This window comes from Nicotiana attenuata, unplaced genomic scaffold (assembly GCF_001879085.1).
Source record: "Nicotiana attenuata strain UT unplaced genomic scaffold, NIATTr2, whole genome shotgun sequence".
Taxonomy (NCBI): Eukaryota; Viridiplantae; Streptophyta; class Magnoliopsida; order Solanales; family Solanaceae; genus Nicotiana; species Nicotiana attenuata.
In genome coordinates, this window is record NW_017670771.1 from 43,142 (window position 1) to 60,937 (window position 17,796).

A 17,796-nucleotide genomic window follows, 5' to 3' on the forward strand; every position below is an offset into this window, starting at 1 on the left:
TTATGATTGGCGAGAACATATATAGGGCGTGTTTGACCAAGGAAAATGTAAAAATGTTTTGTGGAAAATAAGTGAGTTTCTTGCTTATTTTCTGGTGTTTGGTAAGTAAGAAGAAAATATTGTTCTAAGAGCATTTACATATAATTTAGGCAAATACAATGGGATGTGGCAAGGGGATTGTGGGTGGGGGCGGAGGTGGGGCCCGGGGGGGGGGGGGTAGTGGCAGGGGTAGCAGGGTGGGTGTGTGGAGGAGACAATGGGCGTGGAATGTCACTTATAAACTTGTTTTCCATACTCCCACCAAGGAAGTTATTTTCCTGATTTTTAAGGAGCTTGTTTTTATAGAGAAAATGTTTTCCAAGATATTTTGACCAAATGTTTTCCTCCATACCAAACACATCCACAGTGTTCGATCTTTTTGAGCTTTTTATTCCTAAATTCCTTTTTAACTTTTTATTGTAAATGTGTTGGGTGCTTAACTTAAGATTCAAACATGTCTATCTTATGAATTGAGTCACAGACCGGCTACGTCTTTGATGATTTTCTTGTAATTCCTTGTTGTCTGCTTAGTGACCAACGATCTCAACTATACTTCAATCCCGAACAAGTTGGGGAACTTATATGAATCCTTGTGTCCATTCAAAGGATTTATCATAATTTACTATCTTTACGGCGGTTGTCTTTTTTCTGGTTTGGGAGGTTATGTTTTGCGAAACCCACATAATATGATTTTTGTAACCCCTCTCTGTCGGGTGATAACTCAAAGCTTGAGTCTTTTGATGTAAATGTTACTCTTCATTTTATATGTTGGTGTTTGAAAGGGAATGAAGTTTAAGAAAGAAAGAGCTTTGACATATTCCAAAAGTACTCTTCGAGCTTATGGTCAAACATGCCGTGACATGTCTATGACTATAAGAGTATGTCATTAAGCGCACAAGGAGAAGTTTAAAGTTAAAGAGTTTCTAAATATAAAAAGAAGTCATTCTCATGGGAAGAGTGCCATATAAGATGGAACATATGGAGTATAATTATCTGTTTTTTATTTTATTTTATTTTATTCTCGGACTCTCCATGAAGTATTTTGATCCGCTTCATTTTCTTTTCCCTTTTTGTCCGATGTAGCGGGTAAGTCAAGTGAAATTCGTTCTAAAAGGTATTAGTGATCTGTTCTGTTTCAGATGCCGTATTCTGAATGCAAAGGAAGCAAGAGACAAAGATATAGTTTTGGTTCACACCAAAGGTCACATTAATTTGATTAAACAAATAGGTTCAGAGAAATTTTCAAGAAGAAAGAGGACTCTTGAGGAGTTTAATTCCATATATTTCAATGAAGGCTCATCAGAAGCAGCTTATCTTGCTGCTGGTTCGGTCATTGAGGTATGGCACTCAGAATCTGTTGTATGCATGTCTCATTGGATGTCACTTTTCTCTAGCTTGTTAACTGACCCATAAGAAATGACAGATATACAAAATAATTTCGTCCACCCGCAGATTTCCCCTTGCAAATTTAGACTAATTGAACTAAAGGAATCTGCTGTTGTTTGTTGTTTCATGATCTATTTGCAATTGTTTTTTATAACAAGAAAAATATTTGCAAGAGCCTTTTAGCTGGACCATTCTATGTTTTATCCATCCGCTATTATGAGCATCAGTGTCAGATTTAAAACCTCTGCCCAATTTTACTTGATCATTTATAAGCTCTTTGGTACTGGTCTATGAAACTTGTTTCTTGCTACAATGTGATCATCAGTACAACTAGTCCTCTCATTCCTGATGCCGGTGATGCAGTTATAGAATTGGGGTTTGAAGGGATTGCAACGCATTACTATTTTAGAGGGCTTTAATCTTAGGTGTATGCACAATATAGGTTGCTGAGAAAGTTGCGGAAGGAGAATTGGATTCTGCCTTTGCCATTGTCATGCCTCCCGGTCATCATGCTGAAGAAGATGAACCAATGGGATTTTGTCTGTTCAACAATGTTGGTATTGCAACAAGTTATCTCTTGAATGAAAGAGTAAGTGCAATTTTTAATCATCAGCTGTCAGAGCTCATCCAGATCTTTGATTAGTTTGGTGGCAATGTGCACATATTGTGATTTGATATGCTAAATAACACCATGCAGGTTGATCTGGGCATTAAAAAGATTTTGATTGTTGATTGGGATGTTCATCACGGAAATGGTACTCAAAAAATGTTCTGGAAGGACCCTAGAGTACTTTTCTTTTCTGTACATAGGTATTTGTAACATTTCCAGTTATTATTTGTTTTTTCTATTCGAATGTGGCATCATACAACAAGATACGTGAAAGCTTCCTGAAAGAATTTTGAGCGTATTTGGGATTTGTACTCTTTGCTTTTACTCTTTGTGTTATTCTCGAAATCTGAGGGCTGAGTTATTGTCTTAAATTATCAAAACTAAGTCTTTTTTGTGGGTATGGTGTATCATTAGCTGCCCCAACTAAGTCTTTTTTTGGGTGTATCACTGTATCCCAACTAGGCACGAGTCCGGAAGTTTCTATCCAGGTGGTGAAGACGGATCACATGTCATGATTGGAGAAGGGCATGGAGCAGGTTACAACATAAATGTTCCCTGGGAGAATGCCGGGTGTGATGATGCAGATTATCTTGCTGTATGGGACAATATATTAGTTCCTATTGCCAAAGAATTCTGTCCTGACCTGATTATGATATCTGCTGGATTTGATGCAGGTAAGTAGAAACTTGGGAGATACATCTGTTGAGATCTTCTGACCATTTGTATAATTTTTTCTTTATTATCTCCTTTCTCTCGCAACTTCAGTTATCAAGTTTTTAAATTTTACATGCTTGATTATAAAAGCATTTTCTTACAACAGCTTCAATTTTTTGGGCATTGATATTTGTTGATCAAACTATTCATATTCCACTTGATACAGTTTATTGTATCTGTAATTTGTATCTACTGCAGGCTTCGTCACTTCTTATCCTTGAAAATATTGCACTTTGAGATTTGCATCTTTTGCTGCAGCAGTAATAAACTTTGACATCTTCAAAATTTTCTCCTTATGATTTGGTATAGACATTTCTGATTTAAAGCTGGATCCTTCGGGAAGTTTAGAGATATAAACCGGATAAGGCTTACAAATACATGGAAACTGAAGGGTTCTGCATAATGAACCTGTTTTGTTATGCCCTGTTCTTGTAATCAACAATGGCCTTTGCCTAATTTATTCTTGTGGTCTATCATTTGTTCGGCATAACCAGTACTATGGGAACACATGCTTATATATGGATAGAAATCGGCTTAACTTCCCTTTGGTTGGGGGGGGGGGGGTAGCAAGCCTTTTTCATTAACTGGTTTGCAGTTAATGCTGAAACCTATACTGTACAGAAACTATGATGCATCTATTTCTTATCATATAGACTTTCAGCAATTCATTTCTTATGCACATGCTGTTTCTTTTCTTATCCTTTTTAACTGTTTAACATTTATGAAATCCTGCTTAGCTAAGAGGTGTATAAAATTTGGCAACATGAGACATGCCTTTATTCCTAAAAGAACATTCTAGATTACTCATATTTTCTTTCTGATAATCTATTTAGAAGTAATCATTGCTACAACTTTCTCTTCTTTGCTCTCGTCTATATAGCTTGATTTATTACTCTTACGGTGTTATTTTTATGACGTGAGCAGCTATTGTTGATCCTCTTGGTGAATGTTGTGTTAGTCCATATGGGTATTCTATGATATTGCACAAGGTGAGCTCAACGTGATTGTTGTAAGTACTGTGATTTTAGTTAGTAGTTAAGTCTCTTCTTTACTTCCGAGTCCTCTGTCGGTCTTTTCTCCTGCATTCTCCAGTTGCATCTAAAAATGAGCTCTTTTGATTCTCTTTCTTCTCTCTTTTACATGTCATTTGGTTTCCGTAATGTGACTGTCCTAGGAACTTTACTTACTTTAATATACTTATCATATAGTTAATGGAGTTGGTGGGAGGCAGGATAGTTATGGCACTTGAAGGTGGATATGATCTTGATTCTACTGCAAAATCTGTCCTTGCTTGTATTGAAGTGTTACTACAGAAAAAACCAATCCTTGGGACTTCTGAGGCTAATCCATCTGAATCCACGTGGCGAGTGATACAATCTGTAAGAGCTCATTTGCTTTGATTTTTTTTAAAACAACTTTGGCATGAAACTTCTCCACGTAAATGCTTTGCCCATTGCTGGCGTACTTCCTATTAATAGCTGGGAAATCTCCGAAAGCCCACGGTTTGAAACTCGGTAGATAATGGACCCGTTCCTCTATCCTTCTCCATTTAAATACCAAGCTTTTGTCGGAGGCATAATATGAACTTGGTGCCATGTGCTTAACTCACACATCACACACTGCGCTCTTACCATTAGACCAAAGCCCGGGGGCCACATTGCTAACAAACTTAATTCTCCCTCCATTTCATTTTGTGTGAACTTGTTTGATTGGGCACGAAGTTTAGAAAGAAATAATGATTTTTGGAACTTGTAGTCATAAACATGCCATGACATTTGCATGGATATGAAATCATGTCATTAAAGTGTAAAATAAAAAGTTTATAGTTAAATTGTTTCTAGATACGGAAATGTGTTATTCTTTTTGGGACATACTAAAAAGAAAATAGTGTCACAATAAATGGAACAGAGGAAGTAGTATATTGGTCTTATGATTTGATGCTTAAATTATTAGTTTCATTGTGCAACATCTTCTAATAGGAGAAACCAAACTATATGTCTTCAGGTACGTGATGAATTAAGTGCATTTTGGCCAACGCTTGCTGAGAAATTACCCAAGAAAGTAACTATGAAGAGAAATCCTTACATTCAGGTTAGATTTTATGTTCCTATTACTGTGATGTTACCGCTTTTTTTTTTTACACATTACAACAAGGTCTAGTATGTGCTATGCCACATCATCATATAAGAAACGTTGATATAATGTGTGAATTTCTTTTACAACAATTTCTATTTTCCAGTGTAAAGAAATAATTTCATTGGTTCTCAAGCATGACTATGAAAGTTTGGGAGAGGGTGGTGGAGCTGAGGGTGAGGAGGAGTATGTGTCTATTTTCGAGAACCAGTTCGGGTTTATGCTGGGGCGCTCGACTACGGAAGCCATTCACCTTGTTAGGAGATTGATGGAGCAGTATAAGGAGAGGAAGAGGTGCTTGCATATGGTTTTCATCGACTTAGAAAAGGCCTATGATAAAGTACCGAGGGAGGTCCTGTGGAGATGTCTGGAGGCTAGAGGTGTACCTGTTGCTTATATTAGGGCGATTAAGGATATGTATGAGGGAGCTAAGACCACGGTGAGGACAGTAGGAGGGGACTCAGATCACTTTCCGGTTATGATGGGGTTGCACCAAGGGTCAGCTCTTAGCCCTTTTTTGTTTGCCCTGGCGATGGACGTATTGATGCGCCACATCCAAGGGAAGGTGCCGTGGTGCATGTTATTTGCAGATGACATTGTATTGGTTGATGAGACGCGAGGCGGTGTTAACGCGAGGTCAGAGATGTGGAGGCAGACCCTAGAGTCTAAAGGTTTCAAGTTGAGTAGGACTAAGTTGGAATATCTGGAAGTAAGTTCAGCGGGATGACTCAGGAAGTGGAAGGGGAGGTGAGGCTGGATTCACAAGTCATCCCTAGGAGAGGAAGTTTTAAGTACCTTGGGTCTATTATACAGGGAGATGGGGAGATCGACGAAGATGTCACACATCGTATTGGGGCGGGATGGATGAAATTGAGACTTGCTTTTGATGTCTTGTGTGATAAGAAGGTTCCAGCAAAACTCAAAGGTAAGTTCTACAGAGCGGTAGTCAGGCCGACTATGTTATATGGGGCTGAATGTTGGCCAGTCAAGAGCTCCCATGTCCAGAAGATGAAAGTAGCAGAGATGAGGATGTTGGGATGGATGTGCGGGCACACTAGGTTAGGATTAGGAATGAAGTTATTTGAGACATGGTGGGTGTGGCCCCAATTGAGGACAAGATGCGGAAAGCGAGGCTTAGATGGTTTGGACATGTGAGGAGGCGGAGCACAGACGCTCCGGTCAGGAGGTGTGAGAGGTTGACATTGGAAGGCCTAAGGAGAGGTAGAGGTAGGCTGAAGAAGAATTGGGGTGAGGTGATTCGACAAGACCTTGGACCCTTGATAGGAAGGCGTGGAGGTCGAAAATTAGGTAGTAGGGTAGTTAGTTTAGTGTTCTCCCCGTAATACCGGTAGTATTAGCACGTACTTTAGTATTCTATTGGCATAGATTTCTATGACTACCTGTCATTTCTTTCATCGCGGTCTTCTGATTATTTTTTTTTTTTTGATTAAAAAAAAAAACATTACGCTACTTTTACATGGCTTCTCTCTGTTGTGATTCTTGTTTTTCTCTTCTTTAATGTGGTGCTTATGCTTCTCTGAGCCGAGGGTCTATTGGAAACAACCTCTCTATCTCCACAAGGTAGGGGTAAGGCTCCAGACCCCACTATGTGGGATTATACTGGGTTTGTTGTTGCTGTTGTTGGTGGTGGTTCTCAAGCATGAATTATCTTTGCTGTCTATATTGATGGCTTTGTAGATGTTGCACCGTTCATACAACAACAACACACCCACCGTTCATATTTATATTAATGGGCTTCTGAGACTGTAAGTAGAGATAGACATAAAAAAGTGATAACAGCATTATGTTCTATAGTATTATCATCTAATTCTGACAAGCATTTTAGGATATAAGCTTTCTCATATGAGAAATAACTCAGATGTATTTGTTTGTGGCTTCTGCAAGTGTTGCATCATTCAGATTTATATTGGTGGGTTTCTGAAATTGTGATTCGAGATGGAACAGAAAAGTTTTTGCAACATTATGTTGTATTGCACCATCATCTAATTCAACATAGATGAATGAGACTATGAGAGCATATGAGCTTTCTCAAATTCAAGTGCCCCAAAAGGCATAAATGTGCTTGACTGGAACAAAACCAATCTCCTGGTCAAAAGGCTCAAGTTGCTGGACTTAAGACTCAGGCTCGAGTCATGACTTATTCTTATTAGGCTTATGTTAGAGAATATAAGCTCAAATCTAATACTACCCGACAGAAAATTAAATCTATGAAAAGGTTTACAATATATGCACAAAATTGTAATAAAATAAGTATTTTTAGTGAACAGCCCGATGTGTAGTAATAGATTGATTTTCTGCAAGTATAGAGAAATTTATACCATTTAGCTTGATATGTAATCATTATGTTAACCATCATCTCATCAATAGGAAGCGATGTTGGTGCAAACAAGAAGTCAGTTCAGGAAGAAAAATTGTGAGATGGACTACAAAACATTTCTGCAATACAACAGGAGAACAGTAAGGTATACTTCTCAAATTGCACATTTACAATAATTTGCTGTTTGGTCGTCTCTATCCATGCTATCTCAGTTTTATATGTTTGTTATTGATTTATAATCTAATTTCTGTTAAATTAGTAGTCTTCTTTTTTATTATATTCAAGATCTAAAATAAACCAGAGTTCTACCAGGAATATATTTCATTGTTATACGCTGCCAGTAAAGGTATATGCATTGTTTTCTCAGCTTAATTTCTATTTAATTATTTGCTTTCTTCTGTTGGCTGTGTTATATCTGCTGCCAACGCTGTCGCACTTTCATTTGCTTTTTGTCGTTTTGGAATCTTAATTTTTGTTGAATTATTGTTTTTTCTTTGCTTCTTTTCCAGATCTACAATATCTCATAGAAGGAAGCAAGTCGCAGGGGAAAAGAATGTGAAAATGAATGCTGCTGCTGCGGTGGAAAGGAAGGAAGACAATGAAATGACTGATGCTCTGCAATTGAATGATGCTACTGCTGCTACTCTGAAAAGGTGCATTAGTAATAACTTTACTGTGTCATAATATACATATATATATATATATATATATATATATATATATATATATTATATATATTATATATGTGTGTGCGCGCGCGGGCGTGCGTGTGTAATTTCACTTTTATTTGTTTGTTTAGTAATTTAGGATCTTAATTTTTGTTGAATTATTTGTTGGAAACCCTCTCTCTCCCCGTCATTGCACCTTCTTCTTAGGATAGGCTCTATGCTTGCGTAGACCAGTACACGTCCACTATTGCATTGGGATTATTTGCTATGCTAAAAATGCTGGAGAATTGTTCTTCTTGGGACATCTGTCCTATCCATCTATCTTTCCAAAATAAGTTTCCTTATTTACCAACTATGATATGAACTTATTCTGAGAATTCGTTTCATAAGCTTCTGATACACTTCCAATTTCCAACTCCATACGAATGTTTGGTATTGCTGTGGTTCAAGAATTTTATGTCTTGTATTTCTCTCTAATCAATTTCCTCCACACAGCTTCCTCCTTACTGCAAAACATCCATAGCCACTTCATGATAAGACTATTGTTACATGCCCTTAGATTTTTAACTTCCAACTACCTTCCTTCTTGCCATTGGTAGCTCTTTTCCTATTAAACAAATTAAAAGATTTCTTATCCATGTCTCCTTGCCACAAACATCCGTGTCTCAATTTATCTATTCTCTCCTCCACCATCTTTGGTATAGGAAAAAGGGACAAGGTATAAGTAGGAAGTGCATGTAAAACACTGTCAATTAATATCGTCTTCCCCTAATAAGTACCATCCAGGTTATGAGTTTCTTTTCTTACTTGTCACGACCCAAAATGCCAGGACTCATCCAGGTTATGAGTCTCTTTTCTTGCTTGTCACGACCCAAAACGCCAGAACTCATGACCGGCACCTGTCAACCTCTTTGCCGAATGATTCAACCTTAATCTCGACTCATTCATTAGATTTTTAATGAATAAACAAAACGGAAATAGATGTAATTAAACATGATAAGATAGATAATCTGTGAACAACCTCCAAATAGAATGCGGGACAAAAAATAAGTCCAGGCCTATATCGAGTTAAGAGCATCTAAAAGTATAAGAGTACATAATAAAATTTGAATTGACAATAACTAATAAATAAAGAAAAACCCAGCTACCACAGATTTAGAGTGGTTGGCTCACTCTTGAATACTGCAATACCCGAACTCAAATAAATCACAAGGCCCGCTGGTGTTAGGAACGATATCTGCAATAAATGCATAGAAAACAAGAAGGGCGAGTACGAGGAGTACTCAGTAAGTATCATCGACCGTCCCTAATAAGGTCGTGGCGAGAGTCATGATACGATAATAACATTTTTATCAAAAATTCTATACATATATCATAATCAACAATAATAATATGCACACAATCATGATTATCACTGATGAAGTGTGTGACCATCTCATTTAAAAGCTTAATCTGTTAGAGAGAGCACACTTTTATTTACTTAATTATGTCTCAACATGCCCCCTCACGTGCGGGTTTGATTTTGTTTGTATGAGCCAAATACATGAAAATTCTTTTTTTGATAATGGGTGGCGGTGAGACTCGATCCTGGGACCTCTGCCTGCTCTGACAATGTGAGAAGGAAGAGAAATTTTGAGGCAATATTGCTTAAGCTTACCGTTGGGCCCCCATCTTATATTGTCCACACTCTAGATGTCCAGTCTTGGGCGTGGAGGGGGGTGTTGAGTTTCCACAACAATGTGGGGATAGAAAATTGGTCTCTTTATATGGTATTGCGCAATTCTCACCTCATGAGCTAGCTTTTGAGGTCTAAGATCCATTACTTATAAATCACAGTAACAACATGCAATCGATGAACAGATAAAACATACGATGATGATATGCACAATAAATCAATAACAAAGCATATAACGATATGCACAAGATAAAGCATTTAACGATATGCACAACTTCCAAACAATCAATCCACAAGCCCAATAACCTGCTTGCACATTGTCCTGGGTCCACCAAAATAAGTGACTCGTTAGGGAGGAGGCACTCCACACGCACCCAGACGTGAATCCATACGCTTGTAACTGAAAACCCGAGACGTAAATCTGCATGCTCGCCACTGATAAATCGAGTCGTGGATCCAGACGCTCTTAAATAATAACGAGAGTCTTGTATCCATACACTCGTAATTGATAACCGAGTTGTGAATCTACTCTCTTATAATTGATAAGCCGAGTCGTGAACCCACACGCTCGTAACTGATAATGCGACACATGAGTCCACATGCTCCTTAATTGAATCTCGCGTATCCAATGTGAACAAAACTCAAACCACGTATATACCACAACATACAAATAGGCAATGTGCATGATAATTCAAACTTAGCATATATGTATATATATTTCCATATGTTAATCTAGCATATACAAGCGGTATTGTATATAAGCGTCACTATATAGATATAGTATATGCTATATAGTTTAACATTATAGTAGCATATATAGTGTGCTTAAATAACCAGCAAAGGTATATCACATTATGCACAGAAGTGTAATAACAACACAATCCCATATTGTAACCTGGTTCCTATGCATATGCTTGTCACTTCACATACACAATCACCCCCATATACGTAGCGCCTATGTGACATGTTTTAGTTTGGGAAAATTCCCTAAAGAGGTCAAGTCTTAACTTACCACAAATTCGAGTTTAAAGAATTGACGCAAGAATTCGATAATGATCCGTGGTCAATTGGAAGAGGAAAGTGTGCGCTTTCGGGTCTAAATAATTTTGAAGCTGACTTAGATTGTGTGCTTTTTGTGGATCAGTTACATAAGAGGTTGATTCCCCTAATGGGGTTTGGAATGCGAATCACCTTTATATAGAACTCCTAGGTCGGTTAGTGCTGGTTAGGAAAGATTGTGATTGGTCTTGGCTCTTTCTTTTGAGCAGAAAAATTCCCTTAACCTTGAAGTACTCTATTGAAGTTAATTTGTTGAGAAAGGGCACCAGCTTGCTATATGGCGGTTCATGAGTTTCTAGAATTCCTTAAACACTAGGTATTCCTTAGTAATTAAATATTTTACAAATAGTACTTTGGAGTTTTATTTCTTATTTAATTAAGTAATAACAACAACAACTACGCCTCAGTCCAAGCAAGTTTGGGTTGGCAATATGAATCTTCATTCCTTGCATTTAGCTCAACTCATCATTATTCTAGCTAAGTTTGCATTGATTCCACGGATTTGTAGGTCTTTCAAGACAATGTCCTTCCATGTGATTTTAGGTCTACCCCGTCCTCTTTTTACACCTTCCACCACTATGGTTTCACACCTATGGACCGGTGCGTCTGTAGGTCGATGCAGGACATGACCAAACCATCTCAAGCGACCTTATCTCGTTTTATCCTCAATATGTGCTACTTGCACCTTCTGGCGAATGTGTCATTTTTAATCTTATCTAATCACGTGTAACCGCGCATCCATCTTAGCATTCACATCTCTGCAACACTCATCTTGTGGATATGTTGAACTTTAGTAGCCCAACATTCACTACCATATAACATAGCCGGTTTTATAGCTGTTCAATAGAACTTACATTTCACCTTGGTAGGTATATTTCTATCATATAACACCCTAATAGCACTTTTCCATTTCAACCATCCGATTGTAATCGTATGAGCAACATCTTCATCTATCATTCCATTCTCTTGAACGAGCCTAGATATCTAAATTGTTTGCATTTTGGCACTGCAATTCCATCTAGTGTCACTTCAACTTTGCTCTTCTCATGCGGACTAAACTTGCATGTACTCAGTCTTACTTCTACTTATTTTAAAACCCTTACTCTCCCAGATGTTTCACATAGCTAATATTTTTACTGTTTGTTACTTATATTTGTAATGTATCAGTTATTAAAATTAAGAAAACCATAATTAAGAAATAACTCAAAGGTCCATTCCAAACAACTTGAGATAATTAAATGGAGCTACATAAACCTTAAGATATATTAATAGTTAATAAAATTTCCGATACGTAACATCCCCCCCCCACCCCCCACCCCCCCACCCGCGCGGTCAAGAATATACTTTTCTATAACCCCTTTCCGAGACACTGTATTCTTCTTTCTGATTAGAACCCAAAGGCATCCCGAAACATTTAGCTTTTCCCCACATAACATCAATGTAGTCTGCTAACTCTTGTATATTTATCACCTCGTTCACAGAAAAAATCTAACTGTTTCAAAAATTGGTAAACTTGTCTTTAAATATAGTAGTAGATTTTCGTTTGCATCGCACATAATAAGAGTATATGCGCGTAACAAGTGAGAGATCATCATTGAGCTTTGGCCTCTAACTTTTGCCTGGAAACATTTTATCCAGCCCAATGGTCACCCATGAAGAGAATGAGCAAATGAATGTTGTAGCTGCTGCTGCAGAAAAGAATGATGATGAAAGAACTAATGATATGCAAATGAATGATGTTGCTGCTTTGGAAAAGAATCATGATGATGAAAGAATTGATGACGCGCAGATGATTGATGTTGCTGCTGCGCCAGAAAGGTGCATTGACATAATTTTACTGTGATACAAACTCAGAAATACAGAGGAAAAGTTCTTCCATGAATATAGATGTGAAATCTGGCCCAATCCTTTCTTCTTTTTTTAGAAGGTGGGGATAACTTCATTAAAATAAGCACCCAGAGAGTGCAGAGAAAGAGTAGTACATTTCATATTTACGCTAAAATACTAAAAGTGATAAAACATATGTGTTTCAAATTTCAAATGTTTTCTCTTTTACCTTCTAAGTATCTCTGGTCTCTTCCCTCCGAAACTGTCCACCATATTACTTCTGGTATACTGTTTCACAACTTTTTGGCTTCTTTTTGTAGTTAGCTTCTACTCCAACCAAGCATTAGGTCTTTAGGGGATTATGACATGCACCATTTAACTTATAGTAGATTCAGAAGTGCCAAATTTGGTTCGTTATTTTGTAGTGGATGATTAATATTACCTATCACTTGTGTGTTCCAGTGGATCAGTTTTCATTTCAACATTTCATCTTACTAGCCAGGAGAAATCTGGTCGACCTACCACTTCAAAACTCTCCCACCATCTACCTATCGTGTCCACAATACGGGCCTATTTCTGTTACATATTTTCAAATCTAAAGAATGTCCTATTCTCCCATCTCAGTACTGTGGCTGGAGACTAATTTTGGAAGTAGTGATTGTTTAATGTACTAACAAATTTCTTCCCGTTTTGTTGAAAATAGAAATCTGTCTATTCCTGATATTGTATTTGACTGTCCTCTTGTCCATGGAAATTTTCCCCTATGAAGGGGGATCTAGCTACTCCAAATCTTGAATAAAATCTGAAAATTCTACCTTACCCCTTTATAATCTGTGACTATTACTTCTTTCATGAAGATATCTTGTCACATTGCGCCACCATAAATAACCTGATGCCTTTTCAAAATAGTAGCTTGATTAAGTAAATACCCGCAAAAGTGAAATTTACCTATTTGTTTACGGATTTTTAGTTTATATTTGTTTTTATTTGTTTTATTGCTCCTTTTCAGGTTTTGTCCCAATGACAAGAAAAAAGAAATTGCTAAGAAGAAGGAAAAGAGCAAATCAGCTGCGAATACTAGGTGTAGCTTTGGGGATATGTATAAACTCATGACTCTTATAAAGGCTGATGATGCAAAGAAAAACGCTTTAAAGGGCACAATTTTTGAGCATTATCTTGACATCTCTGAACGTAAGATTGCTGTGTCGCTTTTGGTGGCGATGATTGAGAATTTTGATGTCGATAGAAAAGCTTTTAAAATTGGAAATTCATGTATCTCATTTTGTATGAAGGAGGTGCAATATTGCCTTGGTTTCGACTGTGTGGGTGAAGATGTTAAAGTTAGCGAAATTGAAAAAGGTCCCTCACCTTTGTTTTTGAACAAGTACTTTCCTGGATTGAAGTTAACACGTATGGATAGGAAAAAAGCCCTTGAGTTGGTTGAAAATTTCCCTACAGAAATAGAGGGTTGGAAGGATGATTTTTTGAGACTATGTATATGCTACATGTTCTCTGTTTTTTTCTTTACCGGTTGCAATGTATTTATGTCATTTTGGCCGTTGGACTTTTTCGGGAGATCAATGGATGAGTTTAGTCGTTATAACTGGGGGAAAGCAATCTACAACTATCTTCTGGTATCCATAGAACATTTCACTAAGTCGTACAAAAAAAAGCCGAGCCCATATCTGAAAGGATGTCTGCCACTCTTGGAGGTAAGAATCAAATTGTTTTCAAATTAAATTTTTGGCCAATAATTTGGCTAAGATATGCAGCTTATTCTTATGTGTTTATTTTGAGTTTTCGGCAGACTCTGGCTTTTAGAAGACTGGCCTTGAAGTGCGTCAAGAATGATGTAATCTCAAGAGCTGCTATTATAACATATGCGGAAAGTGATATCAGATCGTTGGAGAAATTAAGCGCAGTGTTGAGAACTATGTCGCCAAAATCAGTACTACACAAACTCTAGAATTGATTTTCTTTTTACTGTATCTGAAGTTTATTAGTTCATAGGATTATCATCACCATATCATTCACAAAATTATTATTATGTTATAAACAGATCAACAAGTGTGACGGATGTGTTCCCGCTGATAATGTTGTTGGAGAATCATCCAAACAGATGACTGTTGGAGACTCATGTGATACGCCATTGCACTTGCTCCATCTTCTTCTGAACAAGGTATTTGTTTCTTATCAGATCCTTTGAGTTTGAGAATCAATTTATCTGATATAAGTTGATTCTAATTTTAGTTCTAATTCTAATAGGTGATGGAGTGTAAAACCTGCGGAGATGCTATAACACAATTTCTCCAAGACCTGATACCTGCTTATGTCGACATGATTGATCAAGATCTACATACTAGCTCTGGAAAGCTACTGGAATTCTTAAGACGCAACTTCCACAATCACTTCTCATGAAGGAGGATGTTGTGACTAGTTTGGTATCATCTCTCTGCTCTTAATTCTCCTGAAGTCATCTTAGGCTACCTATTTTTGCGCACGAGACACACTTATCTAAACCGGGATCTTGTGTTGAATACTTGAATATCATCTCTCTGCACTAGCTCTCCCGAATAATGTGTTGAATAATTTCATAGTGCATTTCCAAAGTTGTCCTTTTACTTGTTACTTCTGATGTTTAGTTTCTTTAAACAATCGAATGCTTTGAATTGTTGGAAAACCGATCTTTTAATATGTCTAGATTTGAATTGGTATTTTGGAACCAATCATTTAACCTTATAGTTGAGGCTTCGGTAATATATAAAACTCACAGGGCGGATTTCTATTTAATTTGTACCTCTCCTGAATGTGTAAAATGATTTATAAGTCAATAGAAAATATAGAGCTTCTAGTTACTTTTTTTTTTTTGTTGTACAATATTGATTTGAGATGAATTTAGTGCAGAAAGAAGTGATGGTGCGACATATTTTGTGGTACAAGAGGGGAGAGACTTCATTAAAAGTTGGTAGGTGGAAATGATCTACAAATAGAAGAAAAGACGCGTCTGTGGGATGTTGCGTTGCTAGTCATCATGTGGGTCTTATGGAATGATAGAAATAGGAAAGCTTTTTGAGAGGCTAAAAAATGATTATTTCACATTTGAGGAATAGTCTCTTATTCTTAGTTAGACTAATGTTAGAAGATGCTTGGATAATTTGACAAAATATTACTCTTATAATTATGATCTAATATATCATATTATTTTAATAAATATTAGTTATATTTTATTATTTAATATAGTGTGCAGAAATATAACAAAATCTATACAAACTCAAAGGATGCACATCATATGGTAACAAATAAATTGTTTGTTCCTTATTTATTCTTATTGTCAAATTAGCAAGTAGTTAATTATAAACATTTACTAATGTGATTTTTATTAACTTGTTAATTGGCTTAATATTTTGATACTACTTCTCTTTTAATATAACATATATATATATTTTCTTATTCTTGAAATATATATTTTTGTTTAAAATTATGCTATACTGTTCAAAATTCTTCAATTATCTAAATTTATTGATAAATTTTTGTGAGTGTATTTATTCATTCTTTTATTTTTTAAGTTATCTTTATCCCCCTCTTTTCGTACATTCTTTCTATTGTAATATTTGATTAGTTTTCTTATTTTGTAGTTTACTGAAAATTTAAATAAAAAAATATTTTTCTACTAAATTATAATTTTGAATTCATCAAAAGTATAAAGATATAAGCATTTTATTACAAAAAAACCTATCAATATTTTAATTATTATTAATTTGTGTTTTATATATATATATATATATATATATATATATATATATATATATATATATGCTTATCTTATATATAATATTGTATTGGTCAGATTTGGACTGGACATAATGACTGCAAATGGACGCGGTCGAGGATTAAGCCGACCACGACACAATGGCGAGGAGTCGTCTTAAGAAGGATTAGTGTTGAGGTCAAGTAAAGAATGTATGGAAGCAACAGTAGAATAAGTTCAAAATAGAAAGACAGAAATATTCCAATGGATATTCTTTCGGTTGTACCTTTTAGGGTTTCTTAGGAATATCCCCTATAAATAGGAAGAGATAAAGAACAAAAAGGGGATCTTGATTTTTGGATAAGAACACATTGTAAAGGTTGATTACAGAGAATATACAAAGCTTGTCTTGTCCACTGATTCCATTATTCAACATCTTTTACTCACAAGATCCAAGGATCTCTTGTCTACCTTCATTTTATTTTGTCCCCATGTTGTTGTCAGGAAGGAGAATCATACAAGTCATCTAACATTTGGGTTATAAGTTCCTTCTTATTACATTTATTGCTATTATCTACATTCATTGCAAGCTTTCTTTATTGCATTCGTTGACAATCATTGAGCACTCTTAACCGGCACTCAATATTATCGGACATAATCCTACATTGTTAATGCATTAAGTTTTCAGATCTAGTAGTTCTTATATTTAACTAGGATTCACCCCCCATTTTCTTATTAATTCATTTTAGAAAAAGGTTTAACACTTTTTTGGCAAAACAAATATCATAGTACTATCTTTATACTTTTCATTATGAGATTATGAGTTCTATTTATTAACTAAATTTCCTAGATGAAAAATTTAATTAGTAAATATATTTTACGCTATCGCTTGATTTTTTATTTTTTTAGTATTCTTCATTTATAACTATTTGTTTATTATGATTTTAGCTATGTGTATATGTACGACTTTTCTCATCCTAATTATAAGTGTTATATTTTTATATTTTTTCATAAATTTATATTTTTTTTTGTTCCTTGCTTATTAATTGAATTATCAATTACTTAATTCAAATAGAGTAACCAATTAATTCAAAATATAAAATTCAAAATATTTTTTAGTTAGAAAGGTAGTTTATTTTGTCTTAACAATACCACTTGGCTTAATGAGATTATTTTTTCTTCTACTTTTAGTTATAGATAGATTTGGTCCACCCGTGAAGTTGAAGTTCCTGTCTGTATAGTAGATTGGGTGACATTTGTAGAGAACCATATTAATGTGTAGGTTCTCTCTTTTTGGTATACGGCTTGTATACAGTAGCTTTTCCTATGTCTATACAATTAATTACCTTCACAAAAAATAATTTGATGCAACATAAGCTTAAACGGAACAACTTGGTCAATAAAGATTCATATAGTTGAACCTAACTTACTTGGAATTGATGCCTAGTTGTAAAAAGATGGGATAAGCTTGTTAACATTGTGCATTTCCAAAGTTGTCCCACTGTCACGACTCGAAATTTTCACCGCCTGGACCGTGATGGCGCCTAACATTTCACTTGCTAGGCAAGCCAACGTTAGAGAATCATTAAGCCAATTCTT

The 17,796-nt window shown here is 35.9% G+C and overlaps 1 protein-coding gene across 6 annotated transcripts; it reads left to right on the forward strand.

Moving 5' to 3' along the window:
* Positions 1-338: 338 nt before the first annotated feature.
* LOC109243171 (histone deacetylase 5-like) lies at positions 339-16,646 on the forward strand. Of its 6 annotated transcripts, none has more exons than XM_019410079.1 (16): positions 339-1,022; positions 1,179-1,377; positions 1,868-2,014; positions 2,123-2,235; positions 2,498-2,709; positions 3,674-3,738; positions 3,958-4,128; positions 4,754-4,840; positions 7,271-7,365; positions 7,730-7,873; positions 12,261-12,440; positions 13,459-14,161; positions 14,257-14,397; positions 14,509-14,628; positions 14,715-14,890; positions 16,297-16,646. In XM_019410079.1, exons 1-15 carry the CDS (start codon positions 988-990, stop codon positions 14,865-14,867), a joined length of 2,565 nt encoding a protein of 854 aa, XP_019265624.1. In that variant the 5' UTR covers positions 339-987; the 3' UTR covers positions 14,868-14,890; positions 16,297-16,646. The 6 variants fall into 6 exon arrangements, with proteins under 6 accessions (XP_019265624.1, XP_019265625.1, XP_019265623.1 ...); XM_019410080.1 differs by lacking the exon at positions 16,297-16,646 and adding an exon at positions 15,349-15,684; XM_019410078.1 differs by lacking the exon at positions 16,297-16,646 and adding an exon at positions 15,354-15,684.
* Positions 16,647-17,796: the final 1,150 nt, after the last annotated feature.